General features: G+C 29.2%; 3 protein-coding genes across 7 annotated transcripts in view; 1 reads left to right on the top strand and 2 right to left on the bottom strand.

Annotated features, from left to right (window-relative positions):
* Window positions 1-5,869, bottom strand: part of Pde11 (Phosphodiesterase 11) — a 231,852-nt gene extending 225,983 nt beyond the window's left edge. For all 3 annotated transcript variants that reach the window (XM_026640190.2, XM_026640188.2, XM_026640189.2), the window contains exon 1: window positions 5,557-5,869. The gene's annotated coding sequence lies outside the window, so the exon portion shown is untranslated. The remainder of the gene's footprint in view (window positions 1-5,556) is intronic.
* Window positions 5,870-8,760: 2,891 nt separating this feature from the next.
* On the top strand, window positions 8,761-9,560 carry LOC113400357 (protein MIS12 homolog). The gene has a single exon (XM_026639906.2). The coding sequence runs from the start codon at window positions 8,871-8,873 to the stop codon at window positions 9,489-9,491; it is 621 nt and encodes a 206-aa protein (XP_026495691.1). The 5' UTR covers window positions 8,761-8,870; the 3' UTR covers window positions 9,492-9,560.
* A 3,801-nt stretch (window positions 9,561-13,361) lies between these two features.
* The window catches only part of LOC113400258 (probable G-protein coupled receptor CG31760), a 76,981-nt gene continuing 72,026 nt past the window's right edge, over window positions 13,362-18,316 (bottom strand). For all 3 annotated transcript variants that reach the window (XM_026639763.2, XM_026639765.2, XM_026639762.2), the window contains exons 10-18: window positions 18,078-18,231; window positions 16,936-17,045; window positions 16,445-16,589; window positions 16,233-16,302; window positions 15,970-16,108; window positions 15,791-15,896; window positions 15,245-15,388; window positions 14,567-14,728; window positions 13,362-13,804 (exon numbers count right to left, since the gene is read on the bottom strand). In XM_026639763.2, coding sequence (XP_026495548.1) covers window positions 13,775-13,804; window positions 14,567-14,728; window positions 15,245-15,388; window positions 15,791-15,896; window positions 15,970-16,108; window positions 16,233-16,302; window positions 16,445-16,589; window positions 16,936-17,045; window positions 18,078-18,231 — 1,060 coding nt within the window. In that variant the 3' untranslated portion in view covers window positions 13,362-13,774. The remainder of the gene's footprint in view (window positions 13,805-14,566; window positions 14,729-15,244; window positions 15,389-15,790; window positions 15,897-15,969; window positions 16,109-16,232; window positions 16,303-16,444; window positions 16,590-16,935; window positions 17,046-18,077; window positions 18,232-18,316) is intronic.

An 18,316-nucleotide genomic window follows, 5' to 3' on the forward strand; every position in this document is an offset into this window, starting at 1 on the left:
GGAACGAAAAAGAAACCTATCGAGGCGGCTCTCAAAACATTGGTATTTTAAAGGTCATTCCAAAGAATATGTAGACTAAATCTAGTATCTATGCAGTAAAGGCAGCTTTTAAGCTCTTTATAATATTTAAATTTTAGATTATATTTAAATTATAACGTCAACTGGCCTCACAGAAAATTTTGTTGAATTTGTACAATGGCATAAAAATCCGAATGAGACTAAATTTTTTTTTTAAAAAACTGGCGATCTTGGATAGATTCTAAAGATACACAAGCTTTAGATGAGTTTGATTTAAACATATAATATACTTACTAGTATTATGCAGTGTGATGCAGTTGGGGGCAGCAAGAGATAGCTCTCCAAGTTTTCAATAGCCGAAGCTCGTGAAGGAGAAATTATATAAGGTTGAGATTTTATTTAACTTCACCTGTTAGTTCATATATGTGTGGGTGAATATTGCAACTAAATTTGAAACCAGTTTCATCCAACCAATTGACCTGACATTTTGTACAAACTTTTGCCGTGATAATACAATAGTATACATATTAATTCATTTAATGAATATGAATAAATTAAGATTTCAATTTATTTATTTGTTACATTTTGAAACGCAGTATTCCACTCAAATTCAAACTCAATTTTTTTCTTTTGGCGCTTAAAGTAGTTTCACTTTAAAGTCATAAACATAAATGTCATTTACAAATATTCGTACGTAATTTACATTATAATATGTAAATAACCGAAGCCGGCGGCACTATTTTGAGTATTGCTTAGCTACAAATATATCTAAAGAATATGCAACAAAATGAAAAATAAATAAATTATTAAAATGTCGAATTTAGCATATTACGAATTTAAAAGTAACTTACAAAAAACGCACTTTTTAGGTTATATACAAAGAAGTTTATTTAAGAATTACTTCACTAAATAATGAGATAAAAATTTTATTACAAGTTTTTTCGTTGTTATACACACCGTTATTATCTGCCTGTTTATCGTTTTTGAATTACTCGGCAATAAATTGATATAATTTACCTAAATAGAGTAAGCAATTATTCTCTATATTTAAAATCAATAATTTAAGACTTAATGCGACATTCAAGACACATCGACATTAATGTATATCTAGAGCGTGAATCGATCCGTCGGTCACACAGATTAACCTCATAACAGTCAATAATCCTCGTGATCGGTCACTAATAATAAAGAAAATAATTCCTAATGAAATAATTAATTTATCAAAAATACTGAAAATAAAATAGCTGAAACGTTTAAAAACAATTTAACAACTAGACAATACGTGTCTTATTGCGAATTTTGGCGTTATGTAATTTCAAGTACAAAGTTATCTAATAGTTAGTCCGTGAACGTAAAACGTAAAGTAGGTATTGCGTATTATTAGTGCTAATCAGTGAAATAACCTGATTGCGATGTAACGTTATCGTACGAAAACAACGATAATGAATAAGAAAACTAAATGATATCTCTACATATAAACAAAACCTACACTACGTCGTGTCTTGAGAAAAATAGCGCACAATATTATTGATAACGTAACTACCATCAAAGTGACGCTCTGGAAAAGATTTTAATCGAAGTTTAAATTTTAAAAAAACCATGAAATTATTTTAGTTTTTTTTTAAAAGCATATATTTGTATGGACGTGAAGGTTATTTTCATATCGTATGATTAGAACAAATTCTGATATGAGAACCGAACTACTTTTAAATGAAGCGTAATATAGTATTTTTTTATGTATAGGTTTGCGGACGGGCAAATTAGCCGCCTAATGCTGAGTGTTCACCAATGCCAGTAAGATAATTTGACCATTCCTTACATCGCCAATGCGCCACTATCTTCGGAAATATTATGATATGTCCCTTGTGCGGTGTGCCTATAGTTACACTGGTTCCTCACTTGAACCAAAACACAACGGTACCAAATATTGCTGCCATGCGGGAGAATATCTATCAGTGGAAATAATAATAACATAATTAACAGCTGTTTTTTTTTTAAATGTATATTAAGGTACACGTGCAAATGAGCCATCAGATGTTAAGTGGAAATACTACGGCAATACATTGTTGTGCTATTCAGAATAAGTTATAAGTCATGTAGTTATGATAACACAAGTCCTGACACCATAATACGAGTATATAAAATCTATTATAAAATTTGTTTCCACGGTTATCAAATAGAAAGCTGATAATGTGGGCAGAACAAATCGCTACTAAAGTTGGTGATAATGAAACGATGTTCTATATACTTTTCGCAATGAGTTATTTGAATAAATATTAAACCCAGTAAAATGTTTACAGACGTACAATGGGCTGCCTTTCATTTACTTTAATTTTCTACTTCATATTATGTTAATTAATAATGAATGGTGGAGGACAATCGCAATCGCATATTGCGTCACTAGATCATTGCCAAGAGTCTTACATGTACATATGTATAATAAATAGGCCTTTAGTCGAGGACATACACATAATATAGCAAACATTCAGATTATGGCAAGACACAGGCTGCCAAATTTTCAAGCGTTATGAAACACGAGACCTTTTTACATACAGTATCCAATTTTATAAGAATATCATTTTTCATTAGCCTGGTTTCATTATATGCTAGAATAAAATGTATTACACCTATATACATTTTTATTTATCTATCTATTCGACTTTACTGTAAAGCTAATTTCTCAAGTCTAATGGAAAGCAGTATACAGTAAATATAAAATATTACGGACGGATCAAAATATATGATACCTTTTATATATAACAGCCTCGTTGGTGTTGTGTAAAGGGGTCCGACATCGACTCAACAAACAGTTACTGAGTTTTACCTCAGGAATTCAGTAGCAGTAATGAGTTCGGAAATTATCATTGATTACATTCCAGTGCCTTATAGCACGTGTAGGTGTGTGCGTAGTGTGTGAAGCGGGAAGAAATAACAATGTCCACAACTTGGTAGTAACTCGTATAATACGCACACAATGAACACAGAAAGAAAAAGTCAGAAGGTAACAGAGAGTACGGAGGAAGAAAGCAACAGTTCTGATATAATTGATAACACATATAAATCACTAAAACTAAATACGAAAACAATTTGATATTACGATAATAATAAACGAATCGCATCGAGCGTGAGAGATCCACTAACTAATGAGCTATGCACTCTTTGGCGACTTACGATATTACGCGGTGGCGGGTAGACGCGGAACGAAAGCGTCTATACGGGTTTCGCCCGAGTATGCTTGTGTATTAATATTTTGTGTTAATATTGCTATGAAAATAAATATACGAAGTGTAATGTCGGTGATCATTGTGTACATACACAATATATTATTATATAAATAATAAATAAATATTAAGTAGAATATTATATCGTATTTGTGTAATTGTATAATGTAATAAATAAATATCATAAATTAATAACCTAATTATATACACAATAATAATTCACCAACACACGGTAAACCATGATTCTGCGATTATCACCGTATACAATACTGCTTACATATATGTTAGTGTAGTATATACACTAACATATGTAACAAGTGTTTATTTGTGTACTGGGCGCAAATAAAATATACCAAAAAAAGAAAGTGAATATTTGTTTGTTTTGCTTTCGCACTTCAATGTCTCAACCGATTATCGTAAAATTTAGCAATCCGATAGTTTGCAACACGAGACCGACGAAAGCTTTACCGAACAAGTAGTAAGAAATGTACATAAATTTTGCGGCAACGCGTTTGATATTTCGCATTTTAATGCTCTTTAATAAAATTTGTCAATCACAATATCCTTTGTGTACATTAATTAATATGTATTATCAAAGATGGTTTTATAATCTAGTAAAAGTATCTTCATTTTAACACGGTCTAGTTTCATAAAACCATCAAAGGCTTTATTAAATCGCAAAATAACAATAGACGAACTTTACTCAAACGAGACCCTAACTTTGGGATTATGAAATAGTATCCAATCAGATAAAGTTATTTAAGTTACTATAATATCCCTAATAAACGTAAATCTAACGTAAAGACAATCAATAAAATGTTCTACATATTTCGTGCCAAAAAATATTAAGTAATATAATATATTAATTTTTATCTACTAGGGTACCCACAGACTCACGTCATTTTGTATATTATTTTGGGTAGCAAAATTGCGCTGTTCTGTCATAATGAATACAATAAATATAGGTAGTACCGTAAGAACAACGAAAATAGGTCGCAACCACAGCTGATGTAAGTTCCGTAAATAAATACCACTGACACAATGGCTATAAGTTTAGATATACTAAACAAAATTTACAAGAATACAAAAACATCACTTATTTCAAATTATTTTGTTTTATAAAATTACTAATAAGCCTATATCATAAACATCAGATTCTGGTTGAAATATTACTTTACAAGATTGATTTCCATACACTTGAAAAATAAATAGTAAAGGATCTATTATAACTACAGCTGTACCGTACAGGGAGTTGGAACAATTGAAGGAAGACCATTGGCTGCCGTTTTGTTGAGCGAATGAAAATGGAACAAAAACATCGTAATTTCAAGTTCAAGATGAATTAATAACGCCACTATATACGGGCGAAATTCAATGTACAGGTAACAAACACGATGGCAGTCTAATACTCTAAAATAGGCAGTTTTTTACATTGTCCTTTAGCTTACACACATATTAAGATGTAGAGTTTATGTTTAGAGTGTTGAGAGTTTATTACAGTAATTAGAATAGTGACTTGAACCTCGATGAAATTAATGAAAATGCCGAAAACTACAATTTTTTTTTTATGAATTTGCTCTTATTGCCATTGTTTTAAGCTACGACAATATATAATATAATATAACATAATAAAATATACATGCGATAAAAAATTCATAAGAATATAGCAATAGGTACAGAATTGATTTAAATCATAAAATAATGAAATTGTAAAAATTTCATATGTTATACTCATAAGTCATAATTGTTGTCAACATTAAAAATCTTGGTAGTAATCGAACATAATATTCGTAACTAAACTCGATAATTTATTTAGTTGTTTTTTTTTTTGTATAATTTAAAAAAATATTTTGTCTTTGTGCATATCGGTAAATTGTAAATACATTTAAAATCAGTATAAACTACAAATATATCTGTAAAATCAAATAATGATTACATATTTTAAAATTTATGACTAGATTAAGATATTCTTATCATAACTTTATATAATTTTAAACGTACCTCTTAATTATTTATCTTTAACTATAATATAATTTTTTTTTACATATATTAAAATAATTCGTTGAATGATCTGTCTATTATGATTTATACCATTTAATTAAAAGTTATCCTTCAAAATGTGTGTGTTTTAATATCATTTGTATATTACGCAACGACAACTAAAGTAAATTAGATTTAATCGTAAAAACAAAATTTTAGAAGTACTTAAATCATGTTTTATTGTACATAATACAGCAGGCTTTATCTCGACATGACCACTATTATCAGCAAAGTGATTAGTTCTCTACGTATTATTTATTATGAGATAAAAACATACCTCACAGTTAGTCACAGCAACAAGTTCACGGCCGAAACTCACACAAACTTAGGCACAAAATCAAACAATGCTAACTTTGTAAACACTATTCACACACACGCGGTTGCAAACTAAGATCCCGTTCCGGAAAAAAAAATGCTCTAAGTTGAATGAAAACAGTATTTTTCAAAACCCACTTTATACAAATTAACAATATCGGTTACATGTAATACTTGCAAGTGTAAGTTTTCACGATAACTACACAACAACAAAGAGGTTATGTTATTGTTGATGTATACGAGAACGTCAACGCCGTACGAACTCCACTTTATTACTAAACGAACGATCTGAATTCTGAAGTGAATTGCGGCCTGCGAAACGGTTTCGAACGAAAATGACGTTCTTCGTCGTGTCTCATTCCCGCGCTATGCCGCGCATTGTCGTGAAGATATAGTTTTGTTATAAAACTTAAAATTGCAGTTTTATTTCTTTTATATTTCTTGGTATATAAGTTAAATTAAGATAGCACTGGTTATGAATACTCAAAACTGTTAAGAGATAATTAAATTCAGCACTTTGTGAAACTTTTTTGAAAATACCAACCTAATTAATATTTATCTTTCTTAATTCCAAGACTATTGAAGGCAATTATTCTTTGTTAAATATAATAAATTTTAAGATAAAGAAGGTAATCTAACCCTAATCAACAAGCCACTAAATGCCGACAAAATAATATTTTAAATAAATAAAAAGGAGACTTATTATGTATGGGTACTATGCCATTATAATTATTAACCCAGAATTTAATAACAGTGTACAAAGCGAGATATTTTAGAAATAGATAAATATTTATAAATACCTAATATTTATCAGAATATTATGTTCATATACTACTTCAGTAAAATATTAATTGTTTATAATATTTACTCATAATAACAATATAACTATTTTTAATTATTAAAAATTAATATAAACACATAACTCGTAATTACTATTTCTTTATAATATTTTAATTAAACACTATACACTTTTTAATTTATTTCTTTAGAATCTTCAAACAATGTCTAGTATCTACTCACACCTGTAGAGTCTATGAGACCCTACGTGACCTTCATAATTGACACCAGCGCCAATAGTGGCGAAATTAAGCATTTAGTGTCTATGAGAAATTGAAATTTAGTTATAAATTTAGAAAAAAATTAAAACGGTGTTATTTATTCTATGTAAAATGTATTCTTAACTAAGTACTTTTAAAAAATTAATAGATTAGCAGTCCGAACGTAATAGTTTGATAAAAGCTAAAACGATAAACATATGATCTAAAACTAAATTAAATACTTCTAGTCTTACTCCATTTATAGACAAAAGCTTTTTAACATTTTTTAAAGAATTGTATTATTTCACTACTCTTATCTTTTGTAAGTACTCCAAGTTTTTAATTATTAGGTACTAGATGATATTGTTGTCCGAGTTGAAATTATTTGATCCACGATCAACCTCACATGAAAAAACAAAGTCAAATCGATAAATATATCTTCTGTATTTTGACCTTCTAATAAATGCGGTTTTGATATTGACCAATAAATTTGAATCAGTTTTTTTGTACTTTTAGTATTATGATATAATACTATACATCAACCTGCTGATCTTAGTTCCTTTTTAACGTTTTCCATTCGTCATTTAATTATAATTTTTTATTAATGTTTATTGTTTCAATACGGTTAATGTAATATATTAATGTATTCAATTCGTGAACATTATAAAAAAAATAATTATTAAAAAATTACATGCTTCGTGAGTTTGTGTTACATGTTTACAAACAGCTTGACCTCACATATGAACTTACAAAATTAACCACAGAAGCGCCACTAGTTTTTACGTAGCTTCCCATATGTCTTAATCGACTTTTGTTTTCTAAACGAATTATAATATTAATAATTGGGAAACTCAAAATCCACCGAATATTCACAGTGAACATAATCTGACATGAATGAAAAAAAAAGATCTTAAAGAGAATATAATAAACACAATAACAACCTGAAATAAATCTCAATTGCCGGGGTCCTGGTTAAAATAAAGTTTGAACACTTTATAATACGCTACATGTTTAGTGTTACAGTGGTTCATGACATTTTGCTGAAAATTATGCCTTCGTCGGAGTCGTCGGAGCGATAGCTCCCAAACAAATTTTACATTTCTTTGCATTAACATTGAACTACTTTTGTTTCTCAAAAAAACAGTTTCTTGATGTAAGAATTACTTCTTTCCGCTATAGAGATTTTAACTATTTTATTCCAAGAAATACGCAAGAATTCTAAAAGCTCCATATTTGTTCTATTTCATTCCACTGTCTGTATTAATAGCAGCACTCGCTCGTTTCAATTGCAATATATTTACCTCAATATAATTATTATAATTGTGTTTAAAGTAAATAAAGTGATAAGATGTATTCTATATCATTTTAATATTATGACCTAAAGTTGACATAAAAAATAGCAAATACATATATTGCCGATGACTCCGAACTCCAGCTGAGTGAACATTTCAGGAGCTTATTATTATTAAATAGTATTATATATTTATAGTATTCTATATTTATAAGTAAATATCTTATGTTTTACTAAACATTTTAACTATGATTAAATTTATTGTCATTTTGAAATTATCAAATTTTGTAATAAATAAACTGAAAATATATCGCCTTACGTAAAATGCGAAATAACCACTATTTATCTTATCGAATACCGGTATTTAACCGGTAAAAAAGGATTAATTTGAATAAATAGCATATTAAGTCATTACACCACAGTCACGGTCGTGATTTTGTTCTTAGAAAATTTATATATCTGCGCAGCCAACTCATGGCAAATTTATGACTTATATATTTTATAAAATATAAATTCTCGTAAAGTACTTTATAAATATAAAATTTTATAATTTTTTAATAAATTATTTGATTCCATTAATGTTAAGTTTAATATAAACAAAAACCGTAAGTGTTACTATACCAGGTGGGTATTATATTTATAAGTAAATATATTTTGTTTTTTGTCGGTACTTTTAATTAATTAAATAGTGTTCTCGATACTCAATTTTAATCAAGCTGCATTCATAATCGAAAACTTTATTGTTAGCAGCACTCATCGCTCAAAATAACTAATGACAGTTTGATATTTCCTTGAAGTCTGACATTTGACAATTTTGTCCCCAAAGCGGTTAGGAGACGCCATCGCTGACAGTTGACACTTCTTGGTTGTTTTGTTTTAAATTTTACCGGACTTTCATACGAAACTTTGCTTAAAAAATAATTATATAGTTAAAATAATTCATTTAAAATGATTAAAACTACACCGTGGACTGGTGGTATTGAGGAGGAGTATGAAACGCAACATTTTGGTTTCGGAGCCCAAAGGCTTAAAATATCTGTACGCCAAATGGTTGAACAAAAAATTCAAACTGGTGTTAAAGATATGGAATCATATCTTCAAGAATCATTGGATTTGAATGACAAAGATAAAATGACACTAACCCATTCATGTGATAAACTTATTCGCTTGTACTGTGAGAGGGCTGGACCATCTCTGGATATAATCGATGAGGAAATTGAAAGGATAGTTAAAATACCTCATAATGTATTGCTACCTGAAGATGAAGTACAATTAGAGGAGATATCTGATGAAGACTATGAAAAGTTACGTGAAGAGGTCGTTTCTTTAAGGAGGAGAGTCGAAAGAGGCGCTTTAATGGAAGCATTATTGACTGCTGAAGAAGAGGAACTGTCATCAGTTGAAAAGGTATGCGAAATAGCTAAAAAGGACATGGAAGTATTAGATTTGTTGCAAAAAAATTTAGAAAGCAGTGACAGTGTGAAATCTATTCAAAGTGAAGTTCAGTTTGTTTGTGCTAGTGTACCTTTTATAAATAAAAATGAACAGCTTGATATATTTGATGAATAGCATCATATAACAACACACTATTATAATAAGTAAAAAAACAGCATTACATATAACTCACTACTTAACATGAATGACTAAAAGTTTATTCTGTCCAAATGCTATGGGCTAGTACACATGCTTCTTTGCATTTCTTCTGAATAAGCCGTTTTTGCATAATGATCGTTCTATATAGCACACAAAATAAGTTGTAAATACAAGTTTATAAAACTCGGACTGTATCTTTTAATTAAATTCCAAGTGACTATGCCAAGATCGTTTTAAATAGATAGACTATTGTTATGATTGTGACGAACAGGTTGTATGTGGTTTTCATTATGATAAAACAATTCACAGTACATATATGGCAGTGTTATTAAATAAATAGATAATTATATAAATATATGTAGTTAAAGTATTATGTAATGAATAATATATTTCACACAGAAATTAGATATCTCATGTAGAAACAAAATTGTAATTAGGTAATGTAATGGCTATTAAAAAAACTATGTATATAAACAGTTAGTCTTTTAATGTAAAAACACAACTTACAGAATATTTTTTCTAAAAACTAAATCCATACAGACATTTTTACTGCTACGTAAGTAAATAACATTACATAGTTATTTGAGTATATATTCAATAAGAATTATGAAATAAAATTTAATCAAAATTATAGCACAATGAGTGTTTGAGTATACACAGACATTTAGATAATTGAAACTAGTTTTTGTTTTACATAGTACATACATGCAAGTTTTGACAAATTTTATACCAAAATATTATAACTTTTTTTTTAATTCCTCTTATAGAAAAGGTAAAGGTGCACTGTGTTCCATTTTTTGAATGAACTTTTTTTTATGAGTAATGTCGTTGCAGATATAATTTTAAGTAGAGGTGAGGAATAAAGATTGGTTTGGAAAATTATCTCTCAAAACTTCTTTTACTTCTTATTCTAACTTAATTTATGGCTATCATTGGTTCATAATATTTGGTAATTGGCACATTTAACAAATTATACAGTTTTCATACTTAAATTTTATTAACACTTTATAAAATTCAAGTATTAAAACTGTAGATTTTGAATAGATCATCATAAATAATAGAAAAACAGCTATACACAAAACAATTTTTTAACTAAAAAATTATATAATTTTAGTAGTATTAAAAAATATATACAATTGAATAAATTTTGAATAGTCTTTAGCTTCTTTAAATATCAAATTACATAACTTATAATTTAAACCTTATGGTGAATAATAAAAATAAGGTGATTCAGAGAAATTATCTTATAAAATTCAATAGGTACTGTGTATTAGATGTGCATAAATAATATTAGATGACTTGTAAAATATTATTTATGCCACGCATACCAATATTCTTATTCAATTATCCACATTAAATTGTGCCAACATCCAATATTCATGTATTTTGAAACTTTTTGGGACTAAGTTCTTATACATGACTTAGAGTACGGGACTGGCAGAAATTGTCACGTAAGGAAAAGTGTTATGCCCTTGCTGAAGAACTTTTAATTTTGTTTCTCTTCATTTGGTTATTCTCAAATGTTTTCAATCAATTCCCTTGTGTTTGTTAATACATAATATATAGGGAAAACAACTTGGTTTCAACTGAGTGTACCACAACAAATCACTTATTTGTATGTATGTACTTGTTTTTAAAGAACTTAACACTGCATTTTTACCTTTAAACACCTACTTAAAAACTATTCATCATTACTTGATATCACATTGAGGCTTAACTACCAACACATCTATATTTAATATTTATGAGCTTGGCTTAGCCAAAATGCTAAGATTCTCTAAACATTTATAACAATAAAACACTTGGATCTCAAAATTATCAATATACTTGTTAAATCTACACTTTACTATTGATTCTTATGTAAATTTTTCGCATTACCGATTGATTCAGTTAAATATAGGAATTAAATTGAAATGAAAATAAAAATAATATTTTAATAATAAAACAAATATCAGCAAATTAGTTAATCAATTTCAGTTATCACTATTAGAGTAAGACTAACAACATCTTTTATACATATATTATTTATATATAATATAATATAATGTTACAAATAATTTTAATTAAGAAAATAGGAATTTAACACTGATAAATATTCGTTTTTAAAATCTATTTTTAACTTTATTGATTGACTTTATAATTTGAACTACACTGGAATTTTATGTTCTAAAATCTAATTATACAATAAGATCTAAAAATTCAAATATTAAATAACCATAGCAAGTACAATGATTAAAAAATATAACATGTTAATATATTCATTAATAAAGAAATAACATAAATTGAACAATGTGATATTTATCACATTTAAAAAATATCTATATCACAGACAAATAAATAAAAAACATTTAATTCTATGTCCTATGTACAACTTTAGAATTCATGCTTAGTGACATATTATTAAATATGTATATTTACAAATGTTTTGAGATAACTCTATTTAATCTTAAATAATATTAAACAGGTCCTATATAATGTCTATGATTGGAAATAAATAATATTTTTTAGTATATCAGGTAAAGATATCATGTCAATTTATTTAGTAATTAAATTATTTAATTTTAAAAATTTAAAACGTAACATTTTTTTTTAATTTTATTGTCTGTTCTATGATGAACACGTGTCCAACATTTTTACATATCTTATGATATATAAAAAATACAAATTTTATAACATAAACTATACAATATATATTAAATGCAACTTCTGATGGACTTTGAAATTGCAATGTATTAGTATATTATACACATACATTTGCAGGAATACAGTTTGAGTACTAACATAGCTGCCAATTTATAAAATATGCAACGCAAACTTTAGGGTCATAAAAAAAGTCATTAGAATATCCAAAAGTGCACGACCCATAACGCTCTTGTATTGAAAAACAATCAAATTAACGACATAATTACTCAAAAAAATCAATATATAAAAAATGATTCTATTGGTTTTTTATTAATTACAATTAAACAGCACCGAGTAAGATAGCTATTCGCAAAACTGAAATAAAAATAATTAGTAATATTTCACGAGTTAGTTATTTCAGGTTTCACAATGATTGACAGGGAAAGTTTTTGGACGATTGATGTTTTTTAACGTTTCTATCAAATTCAATAAATTTTTGAAAAGTACAGTATTGATCTTCATTAAATTAATAATTTTCCGAAATAAGGCGAAACATTTTCTCAAACATTCAATCGTAAAGCACTCTGATGCTCCGCACCATGAGTCGAGCAATAGGATGACATTTTAATAATTATTAAAGTGAGAATGCTGTTCGTATATCTTGGCTTTATGTGAATTTGTTTTAAATTGCTTGTATCTCTTATTATACTAATGTGGCAAATGGTTACCCTTAAAATCTTAATGAAATAATATGCACATTCAAAATGGATTGTGAAAAAAAAATGTAATTCCACACTCGTAAAAGTAATAAGTATATCTAAGTAGAATAGCTTCATAATTTAAAATTATTCGCTTTTTGCCTATGCTTAACACTTATCCTTATCATTACAATAAAAACATTTTAAATATCTTACACATATTTTAAAACTTGGCTTTGTTATAAAGAAAAATTGAAATTACATAAGTCCGTTTGATATGGTGGTACTCTCTCAGATCTATAAATAATTTATTTCCTTTTAAAATTATTATGTATTTATAAAATAAATTGGTATTTTAGTTTTAACTTTATTTATAACTTTGATTAAATGATCAACAAGATAGAAGTTTGTGTATATTCTTGTAAAATTAACAGTAGAATGAAGAATAGCAGCAAATATTTACGGATGATTTATTTTTACAAAAAATTGTTTAACGCGTACAACAGCAATAAATCTAGTTTTTTTTTTAAATTTATATCTTGAGTGTTAACGTTGCGTTACTAATTGTGGACATTTACTTACAATTAATAAATTAGCAACTTTAAAATTATATTATATATAAAGCACTGGTGACTAGATAGTATTGTAATTTTGTCTTTGGAAACTCATTTAAAAATATTTTATCACTAATAATATACAATGGATTACAAGAGTTTCCGTAACATTGAATAAACAGTCAAAGAAGAAACCAAAGCGGTATCTCTTTCCTAAATGGTTAAATTCGTGAAGCAACAATCCCGAAGCAAACAACTACTTAAGATTTTGACATAAAGCGTGGTTGTGTCAGACGAAGGCGGGCGGGCGCTCGTCGACGGCAGTGACCACGCGCCTGCCCGCCGGTCCGGGCCAATACCAGTCGCTGTCGCTCATCGCCACCAGTCACACGGGCCCTGACCACTCTGTATTTTCCTACAAACAATAAAAATAAACTTCTATGTATGTATATTTGTAAGGGCTGAAAAAACGTCTAAAGTCTGAAATGCGTTTTGCTGCTGGAGTACTGAGACTCGATGGAGTAAAGAGTTTTTATAAGTGTATTTCTTATCGTAAGTTCTTTAAATTTTTAAAATATAAAAATAGTTACGTAATCAGCGTATTGCGCTTGCCGACGAGTCTATATAAATGTATCGTTCTCGTCCTTGCTAAGGGAGCGTTATCCTATCGTCTTCTGTCATTCGGGACGTGCATTGGTCATCTGAGTATGTTCTGTATGTTTCCTTTATCCTTATAAAAACCAATGGACTCGAGGAATTTGAGGTTCTTGAAAACACGTTGATTTATTATTATTGATTTATAAGGATTTATTACGCACATACCCAGTACAATATTCTCAAATTTCAATTTCAATATTAAACCAAGCCTTCCACAACAAAGTAACCATATAAATCTTCGTTCTCTGCTCACTAAACAAATAGCTTAAGAATCATTTTAAGTGAAAAGTGATTAATATCTGAAATTGCTTATCATTCTTACTAGAATGAGAATAATGTCAGAAAGCAAATCTTAATGAAATAAAGATTTGCATTTTTTGATTTGCAGTTTTAAAATAGTCGGATATATAAATATCCGATTATTTTAAAAACGAGATAGCTGAAATTAATTTTGCAAACCAAATCCCTTCCAAACTTTTCTTTTAATATAGAGTACCTCAGATATTACAAAACGTTATACTTGTGAAATGTTAACAGTCTTTGCATGCATTGGACTCTGTGGTACATTGGCAGCGTTTGTTGTAAAATAACCGCCAGGCCGCGGCCGTAAATGTCGGTTGTGCATTTCCATCTGAACGATCTTCATGAACTCAATCTGCGCAGCTAGCTTCTGTACTTCCTCCTGAAAGTATACCAATTGTAATTTTTAAAGATTGAAATTTATAATATTTATTAATTATATGTTATTTAACATTCGTTACTTTTGAATTTAAAATATATTCAAAATTATAAAATTTTAAGTATTAGTTTTAAAAATTTAAGACAAGATATCTTGGGGCTAGATGACGTGACGACGACATGGTTGCACAAAATTACTTTACTATTATAAAATAACCGTTGGCAAACAAGAGTTGAAAATCGGAATCACAGGAACACTAAGACTAGCAGTAGAAGAACGGACTCGTAATGATAATAAAAATTGTGTATATGAAAACTTTTAGATTTTTTCCTTTTTATATGTTCCTTTCCAGGCAATAGAAATAGTTTTATTAGGTCGTGTCGTTTAAGTATAGAACAAAATCAATAAAATATGCTCGAATCAGTCGCAAAACCAATCGGTACTATGTTACGATCTTACTCCACTGTCGATCTTACCCCAACTATAATTTTTCAGTATAAAGCCGATTTTCAAACAAACCTTGAGTTCCTCGTTCTCTTGGAAGAGATCCGGCGGTTCGTCTGGCACGAGACCAATTCCGTTGAGGGATGAGGAAGCGGGCACACCACGAGCACGTGCCCTGCTGTCCCATGTATCACCGGTACCGCGTACCACACGTAGCACCTAGAACCATATAGGGTTATATTAGTTGTAATACTTCGATTTAAGAGATATGGCTAAGAAATACCCGCTTCGTCCGCTTGGAATTTAGTTTATGACAAAAATGCTTCAATAACTTGTGTGCAAAGCTTAGTCCTCTATATTATCCTCTTAAAAGGTGAAAAAAATAGCCTATGCAAAATGTGTTATTTTATCGGTAGTAGCAACTCTACCTTTTGCATCTAATATAGTAACTTTAATAAATTGTGTTCTGGTTCAAAGGGTGAGAGATCCAGATCGATATATTTTGGACATATTGATCGAATATATAGGCTGAGGTGACTTGTTACTACCAAGGAGCAAATGGGCTACATTTACTCCTCTGCCTTATAAAAATAAAAATAGAAAACCGCTGCGGCTTCTTACCTTGGGCAGAAAAACTAGCAACACCGTCGTTGATGTAGATAATTGTGTTCTTATAAAACCTAGCAAATATTTAATATCAGGACCGGCTCGTGGGAGAATCAGCAAGCTGAAAGAAAAATGCGATGTAAGTTATAGAATTGTTACTTTTTAAAATGTATTTATTGTATTTGAGAACTTACTGAAAGGCAATCATGAGGGAATTGACAGTAAATATGTTGTAAATGGCGATGGAAATAAGTCTCGCTTCGTTGTAGAGACTTTCGGCGTGTCTTACGCGATAACACACTCGAACACCCCAAAGAAGGAACAGAATCTCTCCTATAATTAAATTTAAATATTAATGAATGTTATTGTTGCTGTAGTATTTTGTTTTTAATGAATCTTTCATTTATTATGGTTAAATATTCAGCCGACAGAGTGTGACTGATACGATTATAATTACCTATGGCTAAACTGTGGTCCCACCAATTGTATGTACATTGTTTGAACTTCAGTCCTCTGTTGTCTGTAATCTGTAAATGTTCGATATTTTTATAAAATTAATTACTTTAGTATATTTATATTTACTATATATATATATACACACTATACTTTAATATACTGTAATTTTAAAAAGATGTGGCTTTGTTTTAAATTGTGTAGAAAGTCACTTACTACTTCAGCGTCAGGAGGCGCGGAGAGTGTCCAAGTTCCCAGATACACCAGCATAATGAGTAATATCGGAGCCATCCATTGTAACAGTTGTTTGTCTGTTAATTTCAGCTTGTGTGCGGATTTAACTCTATACGTTAGTGATACTCTGAAATACCACACAATAAAAGCTTATTTATAAACTTAACAATGCAACAATCTATTTTGTTCACATATTCCAAAGGGATTTGTGCCACAACTACCTATATAATATCCTATCTTACCACCACTAATTACTCATTAAGGTGTAAATATTAGTTACTATGATTTATATAATCTTAGTATGTATGTTCATACGTACAACTGTATACCTACGACGAACTGATATCATTTGCTTTGCTGATGGAACATAACCAATTTATCAGTATTTTCAACTAAAGACAATGTTGACGCGTTTAACTAATAAGCTAAATATACAACGACATCATATATAAAAACGTCACTCAGATATTTACCTCCAAGTTTTCATAAGCAGAGCAGTGTACGTAATACAGAAGCCCATGTGTCGGGTCCATTTCGTTGCGATGCAAGAATATCTGTCCAAAACCGGGAATATTGCAGCCATCTACAACATGACGTTTTATTAACCTTAAGATTCTTATACTTAAAAAAAAACTCAATGAAAATACAGTACGGCTTGTTGTCTTCTTTAATTATAATAAACTTAAATGTAAGTTACTTATACGTTACTTTCCTATTTTAAGTAATCGTAAAATTGATATTTATGCGACTTTTTTTTGTTTGTTGGTAATAATTTCTCAAATGATAATTTTGACACTTTACATAGACGTAATCATTGGATCGCACACCAGATACCCCACCTCGTATCACATTCGGGCGAAGCCGCGGGCGGAAATTATTCAAATACCTATGTTGTGTAAGTCTTAATGTTTAATGTATGCAGTATCAGTCAAAGAATTTAAAGCAAAATTCTAAACTAATTTAGAATTTTGTACTAGTTTTGTTTGATTTAGTTCTCTTTAATTTGTACCTTACGTAGTAATAGAATTAAAAACTAATTCACTGAACCAACCAATTTGATACCTGCTAATTACTTTAGTTTAAACGAAGTAAAACTTTATTTCAAAGTATCTAAAATTTGGTCTGACATTCGACACATGATTACATAGATATAAAGTGTAAAGTGGAGTTAGCATCCGCTGATTTACATACAGGAAAATTGAAGAGTGCTTTGTCTTATTATATTATTTTTTTATTAAATTAGTCCAATCTCTGCTACCCCTACTTTTATTGTCAATACATTTTAAAAATTATATTTTAATATGCAAAGGCAACTCACACTTGACCAAAACATTTATGGAAAATTGGCTAAAAAAGACTTAATGTTTCCTGAGATAAGTAGATTATCTGTGTTTTCTATGGTTCCCGAATTTTTTTATATTGTTCCAGTTAAAAAACACATTATATTCAATTAAGTTTACTGCGTGAATACATAAATAACTATCTCAAAGATTTTCATATGGTTTTATAAAACTAGGATTGCAGAAGTAAGTTTTCAGTGCCTAAAGTATTTTTATCAGTGGAAACTAAACAGCTATTGGCAGATATAGGATAAATATAGTGATTTAAAACATACCTCCATATACATGATAGCGCAACCTAGAAGTGTTATGGAAAGAAAAACGGGACTGGCTACACGGAACACCTTCACACGCCGATGGTGACGAGTATATATGGTAAGTAAGACCGTCATTACCGCACAGCTCACTGATATCACTAATAGCGATATCCTGAAAGAAAAAATATTATTATACATTTATTATACAATTAGATTGGTCTCGGAGTAAGTATATAACATTATTTATAATGATTTTC

This window comes from Vanessa tameamea, chromosome 17 (genome assembly GCF_037043105.1).
Source record: "Vanessa tameamea isolate UH-Manoa-2023 chromosome 17, ilVanTame1 primary haplotype, whole genome shotgun sequence".
Taxonomy (NCBI): Eukaryota; Metazoa; Arthropoda; class Insecta; order Lepidoptera; family Nymphalidae; genus Vanessa; species Vanessa tameamea.

Coding starts and splice junctions, on each gene's coding strand:
- LOC113400357 (XM_026639906.2), top strand. CDS start 8,871: ATGATTAAAACTACACCGTGGACTGGTGGTATTGAGGAGGAGTATGAA.